General features: G+C 40.5%; 1 protein-coding gene across 3 annotated transcripts; it reads right to left on the minus strand.

Annotated features, from left to right (window-relative positions):
- Positions 1-124: 124 nt before the first annotated feature.
- LOC148429971 (rapamycin-insensitive companion of mTOR-like) lies at positions 125-26022 on the minus strand. 3 transcript variants are annotated; one of them, XM_088412276.1, is made up of 38 exons: positions 25972-26022; positions 25799-25846; positions 23575-23672; positions 23063-23127; positions 21343-21474; positions 21127-21190; positions 19832-19958; positions 19076-19245; positions 18649-18716; positions 18168-18235; positions 17994-18076; positions 17217-17304; positions 16967-17057; positions 16809-16875; positions 16305-16385; positions 16073-16173; positions 15820-15985; positions 15427-15528; positions 15163-15209; positions 14932-15067; positions 13688-13887; positions 13480-13606; positions 12238-12402; positions 11041-11117; positions 10865-10943; positions 10652-10761; positions 10485-10572; positions 10291-10383; positions 9207-9313; positions 8787-9016; positions 7627-8713; positions 5213-5296; positions 3728-3987; positions 3398-3604; positions 2317-2469; positions 2099-2222; positions 1871-2009; positions 125-1777 (listed from the first exon to the last, which is right to left on the minus strand). In XM_088412276.1, exons 1-38 carry the CDS (start codon positions 26018-26020, stop codon positions 1697-1699), a joined length of 5262 nt encoding a protein of 1753 aa, XP_088268402.1. In that variant the 5' UTR covers positions 26021-26022; the 3' UTR covers positions 125-1696. The 3 variants fall into 3 exon arrangements, with proteins under 3 accessions (XP_088268402.1, XP_088268420.1, XP_088268410.1); XM_088412294.1 differs by lacking the exon at positions 5213-5296; XM_088412284.1 differs by lacking the exon at positions 5213-5296 and having other exon boundaries at positions 3728-4035.
- Positions 26023-27099: the final 1077 nt, after the last annotated feature.

A 27099-nucleotide genomic window follows, 5' to 3' on the forward strand; every position in this document is an offset into this window, starting at 1 on the left:
TGTTTACTGGTCTTCAGATGACCTGTCTGTCAGCGGTTACGATATTGATTAAATGTCTCTTCTAGTTTCGGTCCAAGACTGGTTTACGATGTGATGCGAGTTGGCTACACAAATCGGAAAGAAATAAAAAGGGTATTTCCATCTTTTTAATTAACAATGCATCCCTTTGATAGGATTGTATGTTTCTTTAGGTCATCAATGCCCCCAAAACATACTGTACACAATATACAGGGAAAACCACGATTCAGGCAAAAAAAAAGAACTTATTAAATTATAATACAGTCTTGAGGAAAATATAAATAACTTTTCTTCTCTGGTTGAGCTCACTATGGTACAGACATTTAATAAATAGACCAGATCTGACATCACTCAGCTGATCTATGAATCATCTCTCTATGAGTCCATTTGTGTAGCAGCATTAGAGCAAAACAAAACAAAAAAGCCCATGAAGACAGAAATCATCATCCTATCTCCCAGGCAACCTTGTACAGATTATTTAGTCCCCCCCCCCTCATCTCAGCCACTGACAGTGATATTGCATTGTGGGGGAAAAAAAAAAGAAAAAAGAATTTCGGGTAGTTATACTTGTACAATGTAATGGCAACCTTTATAAAAACAAAGCAAAACAAAAGAATTTCCAGGCAAGAAACAAAGTAAAGACATGGCCCATGCGTGTTAAGCATGCAGAGGAAGAAGCACAGCGGTAAGAAGGGATAGCGTTGGATAGCTTCTGCTAAATTTGTATTAAGTCGTTCTACAAAATGATTAGCAGATACAGCACAGTTGGCCAAGGATCAGCGCACTTCCCGATAAAAAACACAAGCCTACCGAGAACGCAATGGCTGAAGAACATTAAGCAAAAAGGATGGTAATAACTAGCATAAAAACTACATGCTATTCTCCTGGGGTACGTCGCGAGGGTGGCAAATACTCTATAGTGCTTACGATGACAATACGACAGATGTTTGATTGTCCGAGATATGAGAAAAAGGAAAAGAAACGCTTGTCTGTGATGACAGGACGCTACAAATGTAGGAAGCAGAAGCAAAAACACGTGGCTTACACAGATCTCAGGCAGGTGAAAAGTGAAGCACAAAGGCTCCAGATTCTTAAAAAAACTAAACAAAAATGACAGCTGGACCCCCCCCCCCCCTTTTTTTTTTTTTTTTTTTTTTTTTTTTAGTGTTTCGCAAAGAGAAAAAGCACAGAGGTTCCAGTGGGCTCACTGGTTGAACAATGTCCGTCATGACAGAAAACAACATCTGGAAGGAGACAGTCTGTAGATTTTTTTTTTCCATTCTCCTTTTGAGACAGCTTGAGTCCTTTGTCCTTTTGATCCGGTTGTTTTATATGACATATTGAGTGTTGCTCATGTTTGCCAACCCTCTGCAGACCGTATTTGGTTAAGCTTCTCCTCTTTTTCGGCCATTAAAAAAACTGAAACAGCGTGGAAAAACATTTTTTGTGTGTTTGTTTTTCAATAAATACTGATGCTCTTCCTTTCCAACTCTTATTTGCTTGAAGGACGGCAAGTGACGTGACACTCTGCCCCTCCATTTCTTCCTTGATAATTTGTACTCTGTTTTGAGCAACAGACACGCCGAACCTGCTCCATTATCTGTCAGTTTCTCCTGGTTCATTGTTGGGCGGCGTGTTCAGGGGCTGGTAGGCAAGACACAAGTGGGGAGGTGGAGAATCAGGATTCTTCAGCAGAGTCCTCTTCCTTTTCAACAGGTTTTGGCAGCTTTGTAAGGATCGCTTCTGCCTCCTCGTACATCTATAAAAAAAAAAAAAAAAAATCCACCCCACCCCGGTATAAGTTACATCGATGCTGAACTGAATCTGGCGGCAAAAGAGAAAATAGACTTACTGGCATGAACTGCACATCCTGGAAGAGCTCCTGTATGAAACGTCTGGAGGTAAGGCGAAACATACAGTGGGCTAAGAGGTGAGACACCTCTGAGTACAAGCAGATGTCATCAAATGCGTATGGAAACTTCTCCTTTATCCTAACGGCAAATACAGGGAAGTAACACACAAAAGCAACAATAAAGGATTTGTCAGAAACACATGTATTGTAAACAGAGACGGCAGTTACGTGAGAAGTCCTGTTTCGTGGCCTTTGGTCCCTACGGACGAGCTGAGGTTGATGATGAGGCGAAGCACTTCTTTTCGTAGCAGCACTCGGGGGGCGGGGCCGTCTTCTGATATCGCCTTGCCACCTATAGAGAAGGGGTTTGAAAATATGGTTCTGGTGTTAATCGCAGCTCATGCGTTTGTATACAGTATTGAGGCTATTTCTGTCAAATGATTCACCAATGACAATGTCGCTAGGCGTGGGCGTGCCACAGATGGAGCCTTGTGACACGGCGGCGTCGCTGCAGCCTGATACTCCGGAAAACTTGGACTGAGGCATTACCTCCAGACGATGGCCGCTCTGGCCTCCCCAGGATGGGAAGTCCACATAGTCTGGAAGAACAAGGTTGCACACAGAAAATTAACAAATAAAGGAAACCGTTGGTCAAGATACATGATCTCATTGTCCGGGGGGTTCGTAGAACGAACAGAATAAAATAGAATGCTTTTATTGCCACTGTATAGCAGTATACACTGAATACTGAATATACTGAATATACAATGAAATTGAGAGCGCTGCCCTGACTGGCACATATTCTGTTGTTTTGTAGTTCAAATATTCATAGCTTCCACAACTACTGATGCTAACAGTTAGTATGTTATTGGCATTTTGTGATGTCGTGCTTTACATCAGCGGTTCGTGGATCAACTGGTACCGGGCCACGTGGACTGCACCCGAAATAATGTTTTGGAAATGATTTAGTTGAACAGTTCATACGTTTGTGCTTGATCTTTGTTTTTTGGCGCCGCTTCTGGCCGCTGTTGATATTACACACATAGTGAGAAGGATGCCGTGGTTTTTAGAGCAGCCGGCAACAGCAGCAGCAGCCCCCCCACCCCGCCGGTCTCTGGTGACATTACACATACCCCCCGTCCGCGATATTAATCTAAATCGCTGACCTGTCCGTGGTGATAAAAAAATTGGGGACCGCCGCTTTAGATGATATAACCATAATTTAGCCCATGATTTTGACTCATGTTGAAAAAGCAATATGCCAGAACCATATATTGTTTTTCTTATGGCCACTGACTGGGCTATTCACAAATTTTTCCGTTTTGGAAACACCTCTATGTTGGATTTTGTAAACAGAAAGGGGCCCGCCCTTTCTGCTCCCACAAAGTGTTGGTTTTAGCATGCACACATTTACGCAACCATCTTTTATTTTTTCTTTTCAAGAGTTTTTTTTAATCAATCCAAATCATATCGGTTTCAACTCACATTGGAATGTGAGTAAGTATGGGCAGCCGTGCGTATGATCACCTGTTCGAGCCTTTGTACTGTTGGGTGGCGGCTGTGCAGGGTATCCGAGAACAATGGCTCCGACGCAGTAGAGACAGTTGTCCTCGGTGTGATCCTGAAGTCCCGTCTCATCCATGTCCACAGTGTGGTTCGGGCAGTCGCCCCTATTCGCGATCAGTTCTGAAATACTGAACTGCTGCTTGAGTATCGGGAGGGCTGGGCGATCACCTGCAAGGTTAAGGATACAGAAATGAGCACGACCTGTATTGGTGAAATACCTTGTTCTGTTTTCGTTGTCCAATCAAATCCTCACATACTTGTTTTTAGCGTCAGGCAGTAAGAGAGCATTACCATTATCGTCGCCAAACAGAAAGCGTTTCCTCTCCTCTGAGGGTGGGCTTATCCTCTGCTGAAAGTATGGCGTGTCTCTGATGTGGAACATTTCATTAATGTCCACGGGCAGCGCGAGACCAATGTAGTCATCGCTGCACCCGTAAGTGGCGCTGGAGACCATGGAGCGCACAGAGGAGCAACGTTGCAAGGTGCTCTGGTTGATTGGGCTGAGAAGCTCCTCTTTGTCCAAGGAGGCAAAGCTTAGAGCCTTCAAAAACCTAGGGAGGCCAAGAGGAGAGGTACGTGAGAGGATCCGGGGGGAGAGACTGGGAGGGAAAGATGGGGAGTAACAGCAAAAAATGGTGGATAAAAGCAGAGAGAGATTTGGTGAGGCGAGAGCGAGAAGGATGCTGGACACACGGGCTACAACGCACCGGAAGCTAAGGCCCGTTTCAAGTACTGCGTCAAGGTATAGAAGAACTTAAAAATGTACGTGTTGAAAAAGTTTTTATTTGCGTCAACAGATACGATAATCACATTTCTTTATGCAGTGACCTGGGTATTTTGTTAATTAAATACATAGAGTACCCGAGGCCCGTTAGGGGCAAGAGCCTTTAACTTACTAGAGTAGCACGTGGACCTGTTCATTGAAAAAGAAAACTCAACAGTGTTAGGACATTGTGAATTCCTAGTACCATGAGAGATTTCCAGAAATAGTGTTGTACCTTGACATTTATCTGATTTCGTTAACTTGTGTAAAGCCCCTATCGCACAGAGGGGGTCTTTTGATCTCTTCAGCGTTTGTCCAAGGCTGCTAAAATGCCGCCAAAATGCCGCAAACATTTGCCTGTACCTACCGCTCTTGTGGCAGAGACAAGAGCAACGTCTGGCTGGCGACATCGAACGAATCCTGAGGAGATCAAAAGTGCTGCTACCTTTGCGGACCCTCGCTAGCATTAGCGCCTCAGTGGGGCTTTACACAAGTTAAAGAGCTGTACTCATATATGGAAGAATACCATAAATGATAAAATATTATCAACAGCACAATTGAAATTAATTTGAGCAAATTTCTTGTTTCATAAATGCGTATCAAACTGGTAACTCTTCGCAACAATCATTACACATGAAGTAGCTTTTTAAAAAATGTTGCTGACACCTACTAAACGCTATGGCCCTGAAAGCAAAGCAGCAATATTTTCCGTGCACTGTGAATCTTAATGTGAAAATTATTATCCGGCAGATCTACTAATGTGACCCCGTCTCCCGTCTGTGACGAGCATGTTTTGTGTGAACGTGTGAAATTTGTGACGCAGGGAATTGATCAGATTTGTGGGGTTACAACTACTACTACTGCTAATGACCAGTCTATGAGAGACTTGCAGAAGAGATCTACTTTGTCAAAAGACTGGTGACTACCCCATATGGGCAAAGAGGCAATACAGGAGAATAATAGCAGACTCGCTCTAAAATCTAACAAACAGGACACTGGCAAGGTCCACCCACCGCGGCACCAGGGTTCTGGACAGCCTGCGGTATGGACTTGTTAAGACGCTGGATTCGGGGCAGGTACTTCTTCTATCTGATATCCTGATAAACAGCAGAATGTCCAGGAAACACAAATAAACTTGCGATTGTGACTGTACCGCAGACAGAAATAACATTTACATATATATATAACAGCAGTTCTATGAGCCCCGGATGACCGAATTTTTTTTAAGGAGGCTGTGAGTTCTATTTTGCCCCTCCAGATCGCCAGAGGCAGTGCCTAAAGCATGGACTAAGCCTTCGTGTAAGCGCATACAAGCATGTACAAGGCAGTGTCACCCGGAGGTATGTCCCTCATGACAAGATAGTCTGGCGGTCAGCCGTGGCTCATAGAACCGCTGTTACATGCGTAACTGTCGTTCTATTTTGCCTCTCCAGTCCGCCACAGGCGGTCCTTAAAGCACGGAATGATGAATAACAGCGAGGTCCCAAGGAATCAATAGCACTCATCTCAACTTCACATAAGCCCCCGAGGAGCCCAGGACCACCACCAGAAGATGGAGGTCAGCAACATTCGCAGGGATAAAGATTTCCCTGACCCGACAGGGTATTGGGCGGCCGGTGTCGGAATGGCAACCTGTACCCCTGAGACAAGATGGAAAACACCCAGGGGTTCCAACCCAAAGCAGACCATAGACTGAGCTGGCAATCGCCTTGGGCCTACTGGAAGGCACACAGAGACGGAACAAAAGCCACCTGAAGCAGGTACGGACGCAGAAGCGGGAAGGTCCACAGCAGCGTATTTTCTGGCGACTCGCAAAGAATTGGTGCCACCATAATAGTGGCCCCGTAACGCGTTATACTAAATTGGCACAGCAGGGTTAGGGTCCGAGAGCTGCACATGGGTCTCACAGACCCTGAGAGCATGCTACAGAGTGTCCACAGCACCTGGACCGAAAAACATCTCAGGAACCACAAGAATGTCACACTCTTAGATGACTCCATCAATGAGGACTAAGACAACCAAAGCAGGTGGTGTGAATGCACGATGTGGGCCAGTGCACGCCTGTGGTCTCGTCAAAAGGGTGAAAGTCTTGCAGACATGCCTTTCCAAAAGACAAGACACACCACATTGCCTTTGCGGGCCACAGCCATGGCGGTGAACAACAGGTGAAAGGGAGTTGTCAATGCGAGTCGAGCACGCACAGGCATTACAGGCCTTCGTAATGAAGTCATCCACCATGCAACATTGTATGTTAGGATGAGCCCATCAGGACACAAGAGCAAGGAACCCTCATCCTCCTCCACAACAGACATGCGAGCCAACCCAATGGTGGCAGCATATTGCAATGGCGCCAGTGTCCACCCCTTCTGACGTTAGGTGGGAAAAGCCACTCGTATAGCCCCAACAGGACAACCCCGCTTGGAGGCGGAAGCAGGCGGAGCCAAAAGGGCTGGACGGCGTTTAGGACCCTGTCGGCGAGTAGGAGCAGAGGTCCTACCCCAACAGGAGGGGGAATGGACGGATGCGTATTGTAATTCCACCTCTATGGTGGAAACCGCATATGCCAGGCCGTAAGAAACCTGGAACACATTAGGACAGCGGCCCTCGAAGACCGAGTTTGGACACTCCTGTGTTAAGTAAAGCCACATCACGCAAATGTTGTGTAACAACTAGGCCATACGAGGATAAACCAACACAAGCGTTGCAGCCACTGGAGGGCAGAGGAAAAAAACGAAGCCCCGACCGACATAGTCAACAGGCTACCAGTGACGAAAAAAAAAGAGGGCAAAAGCGGGGAACACATAAAACAATGCAAACCAACGAGCAAGAAGGTTCTGCGAGGCAGACCTCTGGGTGACACTGCCTTCTAAATGTCACCCGGTGTCATATTTGATGGATTTTTGGTATGCATGCTTGTCTTGCGCTTGCGTGAAGGCTTATTCCGTGCTTTCGGCACTGCCTCTGGTGGTCTGGAGGGGCAAAAGAGAACTCACAACCTCCTTTAAAAGTTAATGCTGTCCGGGCAAGAGCACTGGGACACGCGGAGATCAACAAATTGCTTAAAAGTAAAAATGGACGAATAAATGGAGGTGCTTCCCCCATCACCCAATTCAGCTTCTGTTAAATTGCAAGAGGGAGTGTCTCTGGGAATGTTTGTCTATTTTTTGGGAAGACCATTTGTGAATTTAGAGCTCAGTAATGTTGTGTGAGAGGCCCTGGCAGACAAAATACGTTCCAATACTGTACATGTGACTGACTGGTAGATCTGACTTATTACTTTGATCCATAGCTCTTCTAGGGTTCGTACTGTATGCCTCCAACTCTTTCTATTGATGGCAGTGAAAATGAAACGCATACACCAGTAATAAAAGACAGAATAATGTAAGTAGGAGGGATTTTGCTACATAGTTTCATAGTCAGGCCTTACCTGCGAGGTGTAAGCCGAGAATCCAAGCTTCCAGTTTTCATAGTAATGGTGTCTGTGAAGAGCACGTCTTTTGCAGGTGAAGCCAGTGCTTCACTATGGGACAAAGAAGGGTGTATCCTTTGTTGCTGCAGTCGCTTCAGCGTGGCATACCCCAGCGCGTCTCTCGGACTGGTGTACATGAAGCTGCAGTCAGCCAGGCTCTTGATGGTGGTAACCGAGGGGGACTTGAGAGATTGAGCTCGACGGGGCAGTGTGTGCGAGGAGCCAGGTGGTACCAGTGAGACAGTGGAGGACTTGGATGCAGACAAGTGATTTGTCTGTGGCTGGGGGGTGAGAGGGGACAATGTTTTGACAGTCTTGGCTGAGACAACTGTGTTGAGGCTGACGCAGTCAGAAGAGTCCGGTTCAGGCTCGGAATGCTCAGGGTTTCCAACAGTTTCCCTTGACGGACTGGAGCTCATAGAGCTGATGCCGCTTGTTGTGGTGTCTGTGTTAAAACTCTGACTGCGGCTTTTGAACTGAGTACCTCCGGTGCCGCCTCCCCCTCCCATGTTACCCCCGCTAGATGAGGAACCTCCATCTCCCCCTGCCAGACGCTCCCGGCTGCTCTGCTCCCTTTCCCGGCAGGGATGCTCCGCGTGCCCGCCCAGACCACTGAGTGCCAGGCCGGAGCCTCCTCCCCTGGCCAGCCTTCCATCTACAAGATGCTCCTCAGATCCCCCTCTGGTACCTACAAATGATGTCTCCAGGCTGACAGTCGGACTCTTTGGCATTCCTCTGCCATTTAACACAGTGAAAACATCCCCCTGGTTTGGGCTGAAGACAGAGGGCTCTGTTACAGTCCGGTTACGCCTCATCTTAAATTCGGTCGGTGTGCGGGAGCCCGTGGGGGTCTTGGGGTCACTTGTGGAGCGCAGTTTCTTGCTGGGGAGGGACAGGGAGTTGAGGAAACGTGCACGAACAAAACGCGTGGAGGCCAGGATAGTGAATGGGCTGCGGTCCTTGATGGATTTGGCGTGCATATAGAAAGGAGCCTCTTCTGACTGGTCTAGAACATCAGATTTGTCATCGTCCAGGATATACATATCTGAAAGCACAAATGAAAAGATAAGGACCATTTTCAACAATAAGAAAAAGTATAAATGGCCAGCCTGACATACTTGGTTGGGACTCGCTTTCACTGTTGTGGCGGGAGCTAGTGGATTCCGAGTTGAGACTAAGCGTGCTTGGCACGGACGAAAGTTCAAAGGTCAACTGCGTTTCAACCTCATCTGGAGTGACTGGCCACAGCGTCCTGCGACTGTGTCTGACTGCATCCCAACCATACTGCTTCAACATCTCACATCCCTGCCTCGTCTTGGAGATCACTCCCAGCACATAAACGCATGTACTGTTGATATAAACACGATTAATTAGTGAAGACACATGGAAGCCAGATGATTAGTCAATTCAGAGGTATCACTGAAAAATGTATGTAAAAATCAGTCCTTTTTATAATCAGAGACATGAAAGTTTGAATAAATGTTTCTAGACAAAAGGATGAAAATGAAGAACTTTGAAGGAAAAAAAAAAGTCCTTACCCTCGTACTGACAAAACCTCACAGTGCTGAGCTAACGCAAGTATGTCAGGGATGACATTTTCCTCATGGAGGAGATTCAGGCCCCAGTTTGAAGAGCCAATGTTGCCCTGAATGAAAATGAGAAGAAAAAACAAAACAAAAACAAAAACGAAATCAGAAATTTTATCTTAGGCATCTTTGAGTCAAGAAATACACCAAACAAAATGAATGGTGTCTGATAAGGTTTTCTTATAATTAATGCTAATTTTAAAAATCAGAGATAATGGATTAGAAAAGTAGGAATTACACATGTAAATGTACTTATGAGAAACCATTTAAATTGTTGTACTCAGAACTTTTAAGAGAGTTGATTCCGATCTGATCAGACCATTTTTTTAAAAATCAGTAATCAACAGTAATGTTAATTTGCCGAGAGACCACTGACAGCATTGAACGGTTCAGTACATTATGTTGTACGAACGAGGGGCAATATTATGCCTTTAATTGGCACTAGCGAGATTTAATAATTTATAGTTCATTTATAAATAGTAATAAATAGTTCATTTTATTGAGGTATAGAACGCTGTTGCATCAGTACCAATTTGCAGAATTTACATGGCACTGTAAAGTAATTACATGACAGCATTGTAATTTAAAACAGGACATTTATTTCTGTCTCATGTAGCTTTTGTTTTACCTGACTGAACTGTCAGTTTAGGTCTGGCAGGTTATTGAATGTGTACTAGATGTCGTTCAATTTTTTACCTGACAATCTGTCTATTTTGGGCATATGAAAGATTGTTGAAACAATGGGAAAAATGCTTTACTTTGTACCATATCACAAAATATTTGTGTGTATACTTTACAAACAGTATACAAGTGTACGCAATAAATACTTTACTTAAACGGAAACATTGCCTCATCCCGTGATCGGATCAAGATCACTGATCGGCCATCGTGATCGGCCAGAAAAATCCTGGTCACTTAACGTTTAACTTTGATCAAGAAGCCGGTATAAATTAAAGTTTAGGATCAATAAGCTTGTAAAAATTCAAGTGTGCAAAACATTCCTTAGAAACATTAACTTATATTAAGCGTTGCTGACCAAAGCCCAGAGAGCAGCCTTCAGCTGTTTGATGCCCTCCCAGGTGTCCAGCATCGGGGAGCGAACCGTATAGCTGAGGTCAGGAACTATACTCTGGAGACAGTCAAAGAGACAGAGCAAAGTGTTCCAAACAAATCTGCATTATTTTACATAAAATGAGAAAACTTGGAAGATCACAAAAGTTCCAGCGCAACCTGAGTCTCCAATAGATGGCAGCCTGTCTTATCATGGACTAGCTGACCATACAAGTGCACAGGCAGATAGACATTTGGTCTTTGTAACCTGGCGATGGATCAATGGCATTAGATAGAAGTACTTTTGGCTGATACTCAAAATGCAAAAGAGTGAATTAAGCTTTTACCTTTGGTTGCTACGTCTCACATAATTATCGCCATCAACAGGTTTGCGGTAAGTTGTTAGTGCTTCGTTGAGTTGCTCCTCTAACAGGTCTACATATTTGAGGTTGTATTCCTGAAAAAGGCAATCATATGGTGCAATTAAATAACTTTGCAAATGACAGATTTTTACATAGCACACAAGCAAAATAAATCAAGGCAGAAAGTTCTGTGTGTACCTTTTGCCATCTATCCAGCTGTTTGCTAACGTAACCCCTCTCATTGAGGTAAGAAAAACCTTTAGGTATGGATAGGAACCTGCAGCACAGACAAAATGTGGTCGACGTGAAAAAAAAAAAAAACAGTGAAGTGCATAAACGATTACAAATTTAGCAGACATTATATAATCCCTTACCTGAGGAGCAGAAGAAGGCCTTTGTCTCCTAGGTGAGACAAAGCTGGTTTCAGCTGGATCAGCGCATGAAGATTGGCCTGTCAAACAAAAACTTCGAGTCAGACGCAGAAGTAGTTTCATAACCATTTCAGTTGTAGAATAAATGGTCATAAAAAATTAGCAAAAAGATGTCACATCTATTTTTTTATTATATACAACAGTACAGCACTATCTTAAATTATGACCACACAAACTTATGAGTTTTTGACAGCAGAAGGTAATATAATGTCAAAATTGTTGAAATGTGAGATGGATGCAAATGGCTGTATTCTTTTTCCACAAGGCCAGTGCTTCTCAATTATATTTTGCCAAGCCCCCCCAGGAAAGAGAAAACCTCCCCTCCCCCTTGACGCGCTGACTAAAAAGAAGATTGTTATCTATAAAAATGCAATAGTATACCTAAACCTGTATCCTTTTTAACATTCACAAAACAAAAAAGCAGTATAAATCAACTTTCAACAATTGTTAATTATTTTTTACAGTGTTTATACGGGTTACGGCTTGCTCTAAAACAGAAAAAAAATAACCAAGTGCATCAAAGCGCCTGAAAGTTAAAAAAAAAAGAAATTTTTTTAATTTTATTGCCATTACAGTTCACATGATTCATTTGTCATTTGTGCCCCAACTGGCAACACCTCGTCGCACTTTAAAGCAACAATAAGGGCCCTTATTTGGTAGACTGATGTCCTTGCGCTTGGTGTTAAAAAACAAAACAAAACGTGTGTATCTATCTTAATTTTGGTTTATTATTATTATTTGAATTCTAATAATGGACGAATAGATTGATGAATCATTTTAAAAATGTTTTACAGCACCCTTGTGACCACCCAGCAGGATAATGTACTCAATACATTTATATACAGTATGTAGCAACCAAATTAAACAAAATCAATCTGAATAACTCTGTTGGCCCCATCCCACAATAACGTACTTTGGTTAAATAGCCCCATTACACGCTATTCTACCATGCTCAAAGTCTAGCAAATTACCAAAAGTGAGAAGAGTCAACCCAGGTGCACGTTTAGACACAGTGACACTGAGCCAGATTTGTGCCTGCACACCCAAATATTGTCCTAATTTTGCATTAGTGTGTTTTTCTTTAATAAAAACAAAAAAAAACTGGTGGAGGTGTTTTTGTTTGTGGCTGTCCATGATCACCTTGTCTTCACAGGCTTCATCCAGAATATCCAGAGCCTCCATGGACACAGCTTTGCTATGGTCATGAAGTTGTGTGACCAGCAGCTCCATGCCCCAACTGCTAAAGAACTCCACACCTGCTCGCAGTAATACGCGGAGGTGCTTGGTGGCATATAGTCTGCAGGTCTGCTCACAAGAGGAAAAACAGTAACACAGTATTAGTATCAGTATTAGTAATAGAGAACATTAAAGATGAATGCAAAATTCATATATAAATACATGTATACAATCAGAAAACTTCATAAATAAAAAATATAGAAAGGATTTATTTACTTTTGAGTGGCGCTTGTTATGCCCATATTCCCTAGTAAGGGTAGCCTAGGCTTCGTATTACTTGATTATCTCCAGCTTCGTTTCCATATAAATCATCTTCTTACTTCTAAAATCACTAGCAATCTTGGAACCCATGGCTAACCCTTTCAACTTTGAATTAAGCTGTAAAATGCACTATAAATACGGTTTTGTAACCACTCACAATCGTACAAAGCTTTACCGTTCCACCATTTTGAAACAAGTGGGGCCGACCAATAACAGACCACCATCTCCGTGAGGACATACCGACATATAGCCGACCAGAATTTTAGTGAGGCGTTGCAGGGACGGCAACTAACAACACAAATACAGCCAAGCTCCAAGGGTCATGACTTGTTTTGGGCGCAAATCCGAGGGGATGAAAAAAACTCGGTATTTCAGGTCGCAACATGAAAATAATGTAAAGTCAGGGACGTTCTAACAGGAAACACAAAATTCCCATTTTGTATTTGTGTTCAATAAACGAGTGAAAGTGCATCAGCGTCATCGGCTTCTCTTGTTAACGTGACGGCATCATAGTACATTCATTTCTCTAGGTTTTTTTTGTTTTTTTTTTAATCCAGTCAATCGGTGGAATATCCGAGGCTTGTTGACAAGAACAACCAATCTAAAGCATTTAATTAGAAAAAACTACATAGCAATGTATTATTTTACTGTTTTTACATATTTCTAGGTTTTAAACTCACTGTACCCCATCAGTTTGAAAGGTCATATTTCAAACATGTCTAAATTGCCCGTCTTTATCACAGTCTATCAAGAATATTTGTGTATTCATGTTGTTGAGACGAAAAGTCTTATTTCCAAAAATAACTAACACCAAAGCTATGTCAAAATTTTCCCTCCTTGTCACAGCCTGACAAGCATATTTGAGTATTTATGCTGTTTCCTCACATCAGTAGCAGCAGTAAGGATCTTGGAGAGGATCACTCTTGCCAGACCATCTCTGCCGTAGTCCAGTGTGGCTACAGCAAGCTTCAACACAGCATCCTGGTTCTTCACAGAGCACAGATTCAACAGGCTGCAAAAAGAGAAATTCAATTGTAAATGTGTATAGATGAGAATTCACAAAAAATGTCTTCGGTTGCTCCTGTATACAAACCACTGAAACAGGCCACATTTCTCCAGAAGTTTGACTCCCTGAGAGTGTGCAGAGAGTGTCCCCAAGAAGAGAAAGTAGTGTTGGCTGAGTGTGGTGAGTAAGCCATTACTTTGCAAGCAGCGCTCAGGCTTCAGGCCTGCAGACGAAGACAGCCATGATACCATATCCCTCACAAGGTCCTCCAGGTAGCCCTGCCCATCCTAGTAAATAAAGGGAAAAGACAAAGTTAAAAAGGCAGGAGTTGCAGTAAGGACACAGAAATGGAAATGCAGTAATCCCTCGCTAAATTGCGGTTCCTGTTTTGCGGCTTCATTACATACCAGATTATTTAACCTTTATTTAACCTTTTCCTATGCCTCTGACGATGAAGCTTCCTTCGAAGAGCTGTAAATTTCTCATTAACTATATACAGGAACTTCAATCTCACTGTCTTCATCGTACTGTACCGTTCTTTCCTTGTCACCTTGATACAGTAATCAAGATAATTGTAATTCAGAGGAAGTGCCTGTTGAGCCTGGATACGTGTGTGTGCATCATGAGCGTGTGAGAGTGAGAGAAGGCAATTGCAGAGTTAAAAGGTAAAATGTTTTGTTAAACACATTTCATATACTTGATATATTTACATACAGTAAGTACAATTACACACACGTATGGACATATAGTATGAGTGTAGGAGAGAGAGTGTCAATTTAAAAACTTCATTACATGAACATATATTTCTTTTTCATATTACCATGCATATGTTTGTATGTGTATATATATATATATATATATATATATATATATATATATACACACATATACATATACATACATATATATACACACATATATATATATATATATATATAAATATATACACACACATATATATACATACATATATATATATATATATATATATATATATATATATATATATACACACACATATATATACATACATATATATATATATATATATATATATACACACACACACACACACACACACACACACACACACACACACACACACATATATATGTGGTACAATTTGTGCATGTTTAATACTTATTATAAGAAATTCTTGATGTATATACTGTATGTATTTATTATAATAATTTATATACGTATGTATGTACATGTCCGTAAGGGGGGGGCAAATTCTACTTTGCAGAAATGCACTCATCAAGTGGGGTTACGGTCCCTATTAAATGTGATAAACGAGGGATTGCTGAAATGGGTTTCTAGATATTACTCACCTCATCTGAATCAATGAGAAACTCAACAAACTGACAGCCAACCACAGTAAGTTGTCTCGCCTTTACGTGATCCAATGCAAGCCCTGCGTACAATTTACTGCTTGGCTTGTAGAAGTACAGCAACCTCCGTACAAACCTGAATTACATGTAATATAAAAAATGTAATAATCAGAAATCAGCAGATTTATATGACAGGGTTGTAATGGTTTATTGTGTGTAAATGGATCTCACTTGTGCATCTGTTCATCTTTGCTGTTCCTGAGATTTACATTCGGCCACTAGGATGGAAAAGGTATATTTAAATACATTGATTCAAAACGGCAAAGGTGTGTGTATTGAAAAGAGAATGTAGGAGAGCAAGAATGTGGGGGAGCGAGAGACAGACAGACAGAGACAGATAGTGAGAGAGCAAAGAGAGCGAGAGCGAGAGAGAGAGAGAGAGAGAGAGAGAGAGAGAGAGAGAGAGAGATGGTTGTGCAACAAGAGTTGCCTGACCTTAAGAATAGTGCCAATGAGCAACCAGTTCCACTCGAGGTTTTGCTTATGGCTGAGAATGTGACTGTCTCTCAAGTTCATCATCAACGCTTCCTCTGTGTCCTGAACAGAGTACTACAGGATTAACTGGAACACTTTCATGGTGGTTTATCATTAGTGAAATAGGCAGAAGCTTTACATGATCTTAATTTAGCTAGTGATCAAAAGTAAAACAAGAACAGTTTATTCAGATAGCTTTGGTAGATAAATTATCACTGTGACAATGCCTTGTGCCAAACAGAACATCTGATCTTCAGCTCAAACTGTAATTTTCTTTGTTGGTATTTCCTTAAGCTACAGTATCAAACTAAAAGAGGAAGCTGTGCAGATAGAGTTAAAATATGGGTAGTTTACCTTAATGATGTAGATGTCTCTTTGGACCCGTGAGTGTGACTCTCTGCGGCTATGTGAGGACACAGACTTGCGTATAATGTGGTCTAGATAGAGGCTGTGGGGTTTGAAACCTCTCTTCTTTCTTTCATGAAAACGCTTCAGATTGTTAACAGCTGCACTTGCCCGACTGAACAAAAAAGGAAAATAAATCCATAATGACATCTGATTTTGGGTTCACTTTTAAGAAAGAGAATTTAAGCATGAATGCACTCACAGTCGTTTTTCCTGCGGGATGTCAAAGGAAGCGGCCATGTTGATGAGAGTCGGAAGGCAGTGCAAGTGGTGACTATGGGTGTGTGGAAGGATGGTGTTTGCCTAAACATGGGAAACACAAGTGGAAAAGCCTTGGTTACATATGCTACTCAATGTTTATTATAAAATTGATTTTCTCACTGTGAGGAGAAAAAACTTTTACTAACTCCAGAATTATCAGGACACCGCCTTACCATATGTAAAAGCTCGCCCAAGATGATGGTGGCCCTGACAGCAAGCGGATCATCATTGCTTGTCACCACTTCTACAAGACCCTAGAGAGAGATCAAGCAATGCGATTTTAGCAGAAACATGCACATTCTTTTCACAACTATGAAAACGTGTGGTAAACACTAATAAAAATTTTGAAGTATGAAAAAAGATGAACCAAAAGATGGAATGAGATTAACCATAAAAATAACAAATGAATGGTCGTAGACACATAAAACGGATTCCGCCAGGCATTACACAATTAGATTAGGTAAAATAAAATGGTTAACCCTCTTTTGAATCGCAATGAATCTATGAGGAAAAAAAAACATTAATTTCAATTTGTGTTAAAACACAAAACTGAACATGATCAAATAACAGCATCGTGTCTCATAAAAAATGCCTGCGGAGGCAAAGTTGCAGACTGAAATCAACAAATTCATTGTTTCTTGATGGGAAACATACAAATTACTCCCAAGTTCACTTACCTCCAGCAGCCCACTGGTTATGAAGGCAGAGAGCACAAACGCTAAATAGTTATCCATCAAATCAGGTCTGGTCAGGAATTGAAACAAAAACATATCAGTAATGTCCAGTCAAAATATATCAGCTCTTTACATATCTATGGTCTGATATTATGCCTCACCGGGAACGAGCCCTATGGGGAAGAACAACTTTGGCCTCAGCAGCAACAAACCCATCAGAGAGTCTCCATGTGTCCTGGAACCTGGCCGGGTCTGATAGAGAAAAAAAGAATTGGAGTGTGTGTAGAATGCAGATTTATAGTTGATCTTCAGCAGAAAAATAACAATCCTATTATCTCCTATCACACCTACTCAACCTACTGAAATAGCATGTATAAAATCTTCTCAAGGAAGACGACACATGTTACTCACCAACACTTAGAAGAGCCTCTGTGAAGTCTTGGGTCACGAGGGGAACAGGGAGTCTGAATATCTCATATAGGACCTCCAACAAGCCTTTCTGCAAATAAAACATCCAAAAGCACAAAAGAATAGTTAGAAAAAAAAACAGACTATTTTAAAATGGCCAGCAATGAGTCCTGATCTCAATCCAATTGAGAATCTATGGAGAGAGTTGAAATCTGCCATTGGGAGAAGGAATCCTCCAAATGCCCAGGCGCTGGAAGGTATAGCAAAGGAGGAGTGGGAGAAAATACCCACTTGCAAAGTAATGCAAGAGGCTTATTGATGGCTACAGGAAACGTTTGGAGTCTGTCATCGCTGCCAAAGGGTGTGCAACTAAATACTAAGTAGGGGTGCCAATATCCCTGAATGGGCTGTTTTTCTGCTTTTTGTTTTCTTTGAAATTACAATGCCTATTTTGGGGAAAAACAACTTTTCAGTTACTTCAGACCAGCAATTCAAATATGTTGGTGATGTAAATTGTGTCCATTTCTTTCATGAGATATTACAAAGCTTGTGAATAAAATTAAGGGGTGCTAATACTGCTGGGCAGGACTGTGTATGTGTGTGTGTGTCTGCAAACACACACACATATTAAATATATATATATATATATATATATATATATATATATATATATATATATATATATATATATATATATATATATATATATATATATATATATATATATATATATATGTATGTATGTATTTGGGGGGGGGACAAGCTGTAACGATTACTTACCCTAACTTCCACATTTGGTATGCAAAGTAAACCAATTAAAGACTGTATTCCAGAATTCCCGGATTTGCATAGGTTTATAATCCCTATTAAAAAAACAAAAAACAAACAGGTGCATTTTAAAACCAGTAAGTTTAAACCAGGCAAACTAATTTTGAATTACACTTGAGGCCTTACCAGACCAAGAGCGGAAGGCTGCCACTATGGCCATTCGACTTGATAAGAAACGTGCCTCTTTGTCCTCTCTGTGAAAATGAAAACACACACCCATCAAAAACAGAACACTGTGATCCTCACACAAAACATTATTATAAAAGAATTGGAGAGTTTTTTCACAGAATGTAAAGAAAAATTCACACATAAGCAAACTATCACAAATACAAACATGAGCGCAATTAAAAAAAAAAAACACAAAAAAAAAAAAAAGATCGCTCAAAGAGACTTTCAGGCATTATCATGAAAAACTGCTATTGATATCCTCAGGTGAGTCTTTTAGGAGGCAACAGACCAGCTACTAAAACCTGTCTCAAATAAATCAGATTAACCCTTTGATTTTCACAGCACTCACCTACATCAGAATCTAAAAAGAGACCATAGACCAAGCTGTCACAGTATCAAGTTTTTATTTTCCATACATTCGACACACACACTCACTCACTTGAGTTGCCCTTCTGCAATGTCTGCATTGTGACGGTAGTGAAAATCTGTGAAAGGCGCGAGGATTTGCTGGAGGACAAAACACATACGGACATTTAACAACTGTAAAACGATCAAGCACACTTGCTTAGACTCGACCATCTAATAATTGTTTTCTTGTTCTCAGACTATGTGGAATCCCACTCAAAGTTCGTTTAAATCCTCTGGCAGTTTGACCGATGTCATATGACATCCATGTGGCTAGTGTGACTGGCGGTGGGATGCTTTGGTCTAAGATGCCTGTTTAAACAATGAGGCTGAGGGGAATCCCTGTATATAACTCATGAAAGCAACATGGAAGAAAAAGAGGCCCAAGTTACGGCTGGTAACAATAACACTTCACTGGCTTATTCATTTACTCAAACTAGTGTGTGTGCATGCATGTGTACCTCTAACTCGACATCGACGCGCACATACTGACGGGTACGTGGATGGTTGAGAAGATGGAGGATGGTTGTTATCAGAGCTTCATTAATTCGGCTCAGCTGACAGTCAATTACACTCTTCAAGATGGTGCTGAGGCCTCCCCGTTTTGCAACCACTTCTGGGTTTTTCAAGGCTATACGGAAACATACAAAAAGGTCAAACATTCGCAAGGCGGCTCTATAAAAGGTGATGTCATGTCAAACAGTTTCTTTGCAATCATATGTTTTGTGTGCTCTCTAAAAATATCATTATGATCTACAATGCATTTGCGGAATATCAATTACGCGGAAAAATCCACCCGTTTCCACTGATCTCAAGCAGAGGCGATTTCGTCACTTGCTCTCGCGTGAAAATTAAATCACAGTGTAAAGGCTCATTTTGCAAACAACACAGAAACCCAGAAAAATGGTGAGGTCATTTGCATATCCCTTAGGCACTGTAATGTCATTTTTAGTTGAGAGCAAGAGGCAAAATGGCAGCTCCCTGTGGCAGCATAAATGTGTTTTTCTGCTCAAGTTCAACTTTCAAAAATACAATATTATTTCAAATGTAATGCTTAGACTAAAGGGGAATCCATGAAACATATTTTGTAAAGAAAATTGACTTGACTTCCCCTTTAAACTGAAGTAGAGATTTGTGCGGTTGGTTTAACAACTATCATCAGGCATCTTCAAAATATTACTGATAAGGTAGTCTCTGATACGGATATATCTTCTTACCTAGCTCACAGACAATTGCAATAGCTGCGCGGACCATTCGGTCCCTCTCTTGCAGTCCATCAGTCCCCACAGCGATAAGAGAGTTTGCAATAGAGGTGGGGAAAAGCATTGCATTGACCGTGATGATCTACATAAGGCAAAAAAGGATGATGGTGAACCAAAATCAAATTTTCAATGATATGAAAAAAGATATCTATTTATTAATCAGTGCTAAAGATAGATTAAATATTTTTCAATACTGTTATTTTATACTACATACCCATATTTCAAGTTAAATTGAATGAGTTCATTTAGAAATAATTCATGCATACGTCTATTGGTGAGCAAAACATGTTTTTTGGTTTGTTTTGATTCTAGTTAAATAATTATTTTAATTTAGCATGGTAACTATTTGTTATTGTAACAAATATATTAGTATTATATATTTTGTTTGAAAATAAAACTTTTCATAATGTATAAGAATGGCAATTTAGCAAAAAGATTATATATTTAGAATCTGCTATCATCCCATGCCTAAAGGTAATACATTGCAATATCAGCACAAAAATCTATTATTTTGTCAAATATTTTTTGGAAACAAAAACAGACTTTCTTACCAATGAATATCAAGTACAACATTAAGTGCAAATAAATAATAATTCATTAATCCAGGCTCCTTTATGCTCACAGAGGATTTATTTATTTGCAAATCTGTGGCTGGCAATAACAGCATTAAGCCTATAACTCAGTGACATTAGCAAACCTTTGTCTTTTCTTTTGATACTTTTCTTGGCTTTCAGTGCAGTCTCTTTCAGCTGTTATTTCCTGTCTCATATTCAACTTTTGATGTGACCCATATGTTTTCAGTCTATAGAAAGAATAAAACAAATGGACTCACTGTTCTAATACTTATAATACTTGAATGGGTGTGTGTGTGTGTGTGTGTGTGTGTGTGTGTGTGTGTGTGTGGGAGGGGGGGGGGGGGGGTGTTGTACATCATGAACTCAAGCTGTTGCCTTAGGTCGATAGCTCTTCCCTAAGTACAGAGCCTCCCTCTGTGTGTTGTGAGCAAGTATGGATGTGTGGAGAAGGTTTACAGTAAAGGACTGAAGAGGCTATAAATAGCTTTGACTGCAGAATGTGCAGACCATCCACAAACTGGCATCGCTGCGAACCCAATGATCTTTGTGTTGGTAATATAGCAGAGGAATTTATTGTGATTGCAAGAGTCACATTCTTCTAGCAACATGACAGCAAGCTTACAACTTCAGTAAACACAGGATGGTTCTGGAAGACAAGAAGAAATGTGCATCTACCTTTCGGACTAGTCTCAGAGCCTGAGTCCTTTCCCCTTCGTTGCTCTGCTGGATGTCAATGCACCTAAATACACATGATATCTTTTAGCACTAACACGCATTAGGAGAAAATATTCATGATGGAATAGCACCATTGTAACGAATCGAGTTCTTGATAGGGCAGGGGCATTGACTACAAAAGTATATAGAAAAAAAAATTAAATTCAGCTGTTTTACCTGGCTATCAAATAATCCACTTGGAGTTTGAGGACTTTCTGCAGCACAATGGTGTCCCGAATGAGGTAGCGGAGTGCCCGCAACCCAGCAGCACGCACTTCCTTAGCCTCATTCAGTAAAGCTAGTCGCAGACTATGGGTGATAATGCATTATGATGAGCACAGAAAGAAAAACAGGGGGGAAAAAAAAATATTACGAAAACAATTTAAGATATTTTCACAACCACAAGGCGCAAATCAGTATATATATATATATATATATATATATATATATATATATATATATATATATATATATATATATATATATATATATAGCATTCCAGTTTATTGCACATTTGCGAGATCTTAATTGGATGACTTTAGAAAAAAATCAAGTAGCATCCACATTTGTTTGCTTATTATGGATTACTCCTATAAATTTCCTGTATATTATTGTTTGTTTTCTTTGGCTGGTGACAAGATGTTTACATAAAGTAAAGGCGGACATGATTGAGGTCAGCATGCAGACGTTAATGGGGGAAGGCTCGGTGTGAAAGAGGACACTAAAAGTATGCCCCCGGTATGTAGGTAAATAGTGCCACTATGTGCATTATGCAAAACAATCTCGATTTAGCTAAAGACCCATGAAAATGGTACCTATGAAGAGACACGCTTATGAAGCACAGTTTAAAGTGCAACACAGAGTAAACTGGGATTCGAGGGGATGCAAAAGAATTCAAGACAAAAAAATCTATGGTTCGCAAGGGCAAGACCAACTCAGGCAATGGATTAACAATCAAAGAACAGACGGGAGAAGCATCTCTACACTCCCCATTCGACTTAGAGCAATAATGCTTGAAGAAATTAAAATCGAACAAAGGAGGTGGGTCTCAGTGTTATATTACGATTGGGAGGCAGTACCAGGCCAGTTATGCCACAATTTGTGAATGGATTGTGGATGCTTGCGCTAACATGTCTGCTTGCACTGTTTTATGACCTTTCAAGAAAGCCAGCTTCATTTCTGAGGAGCCCCACGGCAAAAAGATTGACCTGGACTTTGACGGGAGGGAACCTGGCATGTTAGATGAAGAACTGGCCCCGTTCACATCAATAAAGAAGATGAGGCTTTGATGGATTTGTGGATAAGGATTGATAAAAAATAACGTATGTTGTAAATACTTAAAACACACTACATCAATACTCAGTTTGGATCTCACTACCTTTTTAAAAACATCTGCTGGCGTGCATCCATGCTTACTGCATGTTTTAAGCTAGCACCCGATAATAATATGCGCCTTGTGCATGTGTTAAATAAAGAAATAGCACTCGTAACTGAGACTGTGCCTTTTAATACGGTGCACCTTTTGGGTTGTGAAAATACAGTAATACATTTTGCAGATCTACATTGTTGCCAATCATCACAGTTTTGAATATAATCATGCATCAAATGCAGTAATTAAGGCTAGATTCAGACCCAAATTGGATTTGTTTGCAAATATGTAATTGAGATCTGATTTTTTTTAACAATGCTACACGACTGCAAGTTGCACCCACAACCATATGCCCAGTACTTCCATAAACACTTTGGGTACACATTTTGTTCACACACCAGACAGATGGAGGTCTAGACTGATATGTAAATGAATGCAAACAACTGCACACTAAAATAGATTTTCACCCAAAAATTTGAGCTGGTGTTTTTGGAGCTGAAGAGATTAAACAACAGAAACAGCACTTACCAAACAATGATCTCTTCGTACGTAAACCCAAAGATTTCCTCATGGTGCTTAACACTGCATAGCAGCTGCAAAACACAAATGTCTTATTACAATAAGTCTATATTCCAATGTAACAAATAACATAACCTATTTGGCCTTCACTTCACAGAAAATGTTTTAAAACGAATATTTGCATTGGTTAATGAATTGGCCTGTTCAAGACAACATTATTATCTTGAACAAAGCCCTTCAATTGTCATTGTGTTTATTTTAAGGAAATTACAGTATAAGAAATGCTTGATGATATGTGTAATTAGACACTGAAACATCAACACAATGAGAAACAAATATGTGGCATATCTTTCCTCGGAGAGAGGGAAACCTCTACCGGTAGTCTCAAGTATCTTTTTCACCTGAGCCTGGTCATTCTGTGTGTTTTTTTTTTTTTTTTACTAACTTTTGTAATTAGTAGTTCCCAGTTTGTCAACACTGCTTAAACAAATCATGAACACGGCAAAATTTAACGACATTACCTTGACAAAGTTGTTCAGGTGGCCAAGTTTTCGCATATTACTGACACCATGTGGTCTGGACACATTTTGAAGGATTTCCCTGAAGTTCTCTGGTGGTTCTGTGCACAAAAATGAAGAACATACTATAATAAAGTGATAGTCCAAATCAGGTGGTTCTGTGCACAAAAATGAAGAACATACTATAATAAAGTGATAGTCCAAATCAGTGTATCAGTCAGAGAAGCATCAGTGATATGTTGCAGGGTCGAGCTAATCTGATATGATCATACTAATATCGTGTGAAAAGTAAATACATAATCTAGATGGTTAAGTATTAGCCTGAGAGGTAAAGTTCTTTTTGTTTTTAGCTCCATTAACAATTGCATGCATAGTGTCAGGCTGATTAGTTAATTTTTCAGAAACTGTATACGGAAAAACATTTCTATGGTCAAATTAATTAACTGTGGGGTCTTTTCTATGCCACTGATCTTGTTAATGATCACAGGGCAGCTGACTTTTCCAGCTTAGTGCACCTTTGTCTCATTATCAGTCAAACACAAGGCTGACCCAGGGTCATAAAACTATACATACTTGCATTAATTCCTCAAAACAAGCCTAGGGATGCACCGATAACACCTTGTTTGAGACAATCTATCAGTACAAGTGCTTACATATGAGTACTCACAATACAGACTACAGAATACAAATAAAGAATCCAATCAGGAAAGCTCACATTATGATTTTTACACTCACCATTACTATTAATACCAAAAGATTCAATTAATACCCAGTGGTGGTCGTCAGGGCCAGGAAGGCCTTCTCTGCTGGCCTAACATAACGTGACATCATGATCATAACTACCTGTATAAAAAACTATAATAATTATAATAACTATCATAAACATCTATTTCATTTTAAATTCATTTTTAATAAATATATAGAATTATTCTCCATATTCTGTTCCTTTTGTGTCAAATTATATCCATTTGGACAAATAATTTGAAATTATCATTCGTTATTTTAAGTTTTGGCAGTGTCACCTATAATTATACCTTTTAATTTCTGATGCGGGTGTATTCACGTTTAAATGCTCCGTAAAATAGCCTGTATAACACAGTAATATGTACGTGTGCTTCTGAGGGGTATTTATTTGAACATCACTGAAAGGATCGAGTCACGTTTCACATGCATACCTCATATCTATAGACACATGGACCACCACTGTTAATACCATCATATGAATGTCAGGCTGTAGTCTTCATTAAGTCTTTGTTTGGAATAATTAAGTATCTAGCGTTTAAGTCTCTAGCAATATAAGACATGTTAGGGGTAAAAAATATTTTTACATACACTATTACACGTACCTGCATATTTACACATTACATTGTATGCATACATGAAGTGTGTATTGTCTTACATGAACTACTTAAAAAACCTTGAAAAATAATGGACTCCCTAACACACTTTACAACGTTTTCTTTTTCCTTACATTAATTGAGAAATATTTTTGAATGTGTTGATGCATTATACCATTTTCTGCCGTTTTTGTAAATATCGCTGTACAGACTGAATAATGCATTGAAGAAAATTGCGAATCGAAACAAAATATCTCAGAAAACCAAAATCGCATTTGCATTTTTTTCCTAATATCGTTCAGCCCAAAACTCGTATTTATCAAATTTACATGTGTAAGGCAAATAACCGAGACAGTGAATACATCTTCATGCTGAATATTTAATAGCATTTTTCGACATTAAGTTGTCACTGGACGTGAACAACCAGAGAGGGTTTTGCAGCAATGATGGGAGTCGAGCTGAGCAGTCAGCGAAGCACCAGAACATCTCTGCACACCATGCGGTGTTTGAATGCTACTCGATTGTCAACCTTAAACCCTGATTTCACATGGTAGGCAAATGGGCGGCAGCAGCAATTGTGGCTGTTTATTCTAATAACAGACTATCCTACCCACTCGCCAATCAAAACAAAACAGTGTCGTCATGGGTGGTTAGCTGTGGCAGCTAGCTACCGCTACCTCAGCTAGTTAGTTAGCTCGCGAACGTCTGTTATTAAGATGTGGCTTGAACTATTCTTTCGCTAAACAGATTTTAAAACAAAACAAGTGGCATTAGCAAGGAAGTGCCAGGTAGCAACGATAGGCCTCCGCTTTCCGTGGCTTGAAATGAATATACCCATGCATATTGAACAATAATCGCTTTCAGTGTGATTTGAACAAGCCTTTGCTTACCTCTGGTCAGATCCAGCGGTACGTTCTCTTCCCCGCTGTCATTCCGACCTGTCAAAAACACACGCAGCGAACATTGAGGGTGAAGACGCCCAGGTCATCCGCTGCCTCGCAAATTCTACATTTGCAATATCCTAACAATAAATGCAGCATCCAGTCGCGTTTTACATGCTTACCTCGCATCCGTAGACTCCGGATAGGACGGCCGCGGAAGCTGGCCGCCATGTTTCCAGGAACATCCACAACACCGGAAACTTCGCGGTTTCTCGCGAGAAAACAAACGACCGAGGTGACTGTCACACAGGACAGTTTACAGATTTGAGATCAGATGAGGCAGCTTAATCCCTATTGAAACATTATCGAAACAACCCAAAAATCTGACCCGAGTGCAATCTGATGGTTTTGAAAGGGAACAAAAAAAAGTCAACTAAGTCTTCGTTGCAGTCACTTGAATGAGCTGTTAAAATAAGTTATTCACGTAAAAAAATAAATGAATAAAATAAAAACCTCATGAGAACAGAGTAGGAAAGAAGGAATGACAGACTGTTTTGGTCTACAGCAGCCTCACATGGTACTCTATGACATTCATTGTATGATATGACATTCAATGAATCGTTGTCTTGTGTTAGAAAGTTAGGGAAGCATCTAAGTGGCTGCTCTATAACCGGCTGCATATAATTTATGTACTGTACTCTACTGTATTTATTTGAGATGAAGACACACAAAAATATTTGAATTCCCAGGACTCAAACTATGCCATCCTTTGGGTCTGCTTGGCTGTAGGTATGAATGCATCGATATCCTGTATGGTTTTGACCGTCTTCTGAAGAGCTTTTGCAATGCTGCTTTGCCCTTCACTCACTGTCTCGTGAGCAATTCTTGCCAAACCAATTAGTGCACATGCTTTTTCTCTTTTTGTATTGCTGGTGGAAGATTTAAGTCGGGTTTCCGTCGACCATTGCTGAATTGAACAAAATGTTTTGCTGGAAAAAAAAGAAAATGTGTTCACATACTAAGTTCATAGACATGCACATCTATATCCAAGTCCATCTCTACCTGTTGCAAGCTGCTGGGTATGATCGAGAGCCAAATTTTTGTTTGTCCTTGTTTTATTTGATGGAGAGTCTTAAAACAGCAATGGGATTAGAGGTGAGATGTAGGTAGGTACAAGTTAAAAGGTTAATTTGAGCGTTGCATTTAACTAACTTGCACTGAGTCATGACAGAGCAAATCGAATACAACTGTCCAGGTATGTCAGGTGGAAGGCCATTCACATGATAAGTTATTGCTTTACCCTGTGGAAT

Source organism: Hippichthys cyanospilos, chromosome 1 (genome assembly GCF_059441005.1).
Source record: "Hippichthys cyanospilos isolate Australia breed blue-spotted pipefish chromosome 1, RoL_Hcya_1.0, whole genome shotgun sequence".
Classification (NCBI taxonomy): Eukaryota; Metazoa; Chordata; class Actinopteri; order Syngnathiformes; family Syngnathidae; genus Hippichthys; species Hippichthys cyanospilos.

Bases quoted from the DNA above. Each gene is read 5' to 3' on its own strand.
- LOC148429971 (XM_088412276.1), bottom strand. From the start codon at position 26,020: ATGGCGGCCAGCTTCCGCGGCCGTCCTATCCGGAGTCTACGGATGCGA. The intron at 13,607-13,687 runs GTTTGTATACAG...CTCTTTTTGCAG, and splicing joins AAATGTGGCCTGTTTCAGTG to CCTGTTGAATCTGTGCTCTG. The intron at 10,944-11,040 runs GTAAGGGATTAT...TCTGTGCTGCAG, and splicing joins GGCCTTCTTCTGCTCCTCAG to GTTCCTATCCATACCTAAAG.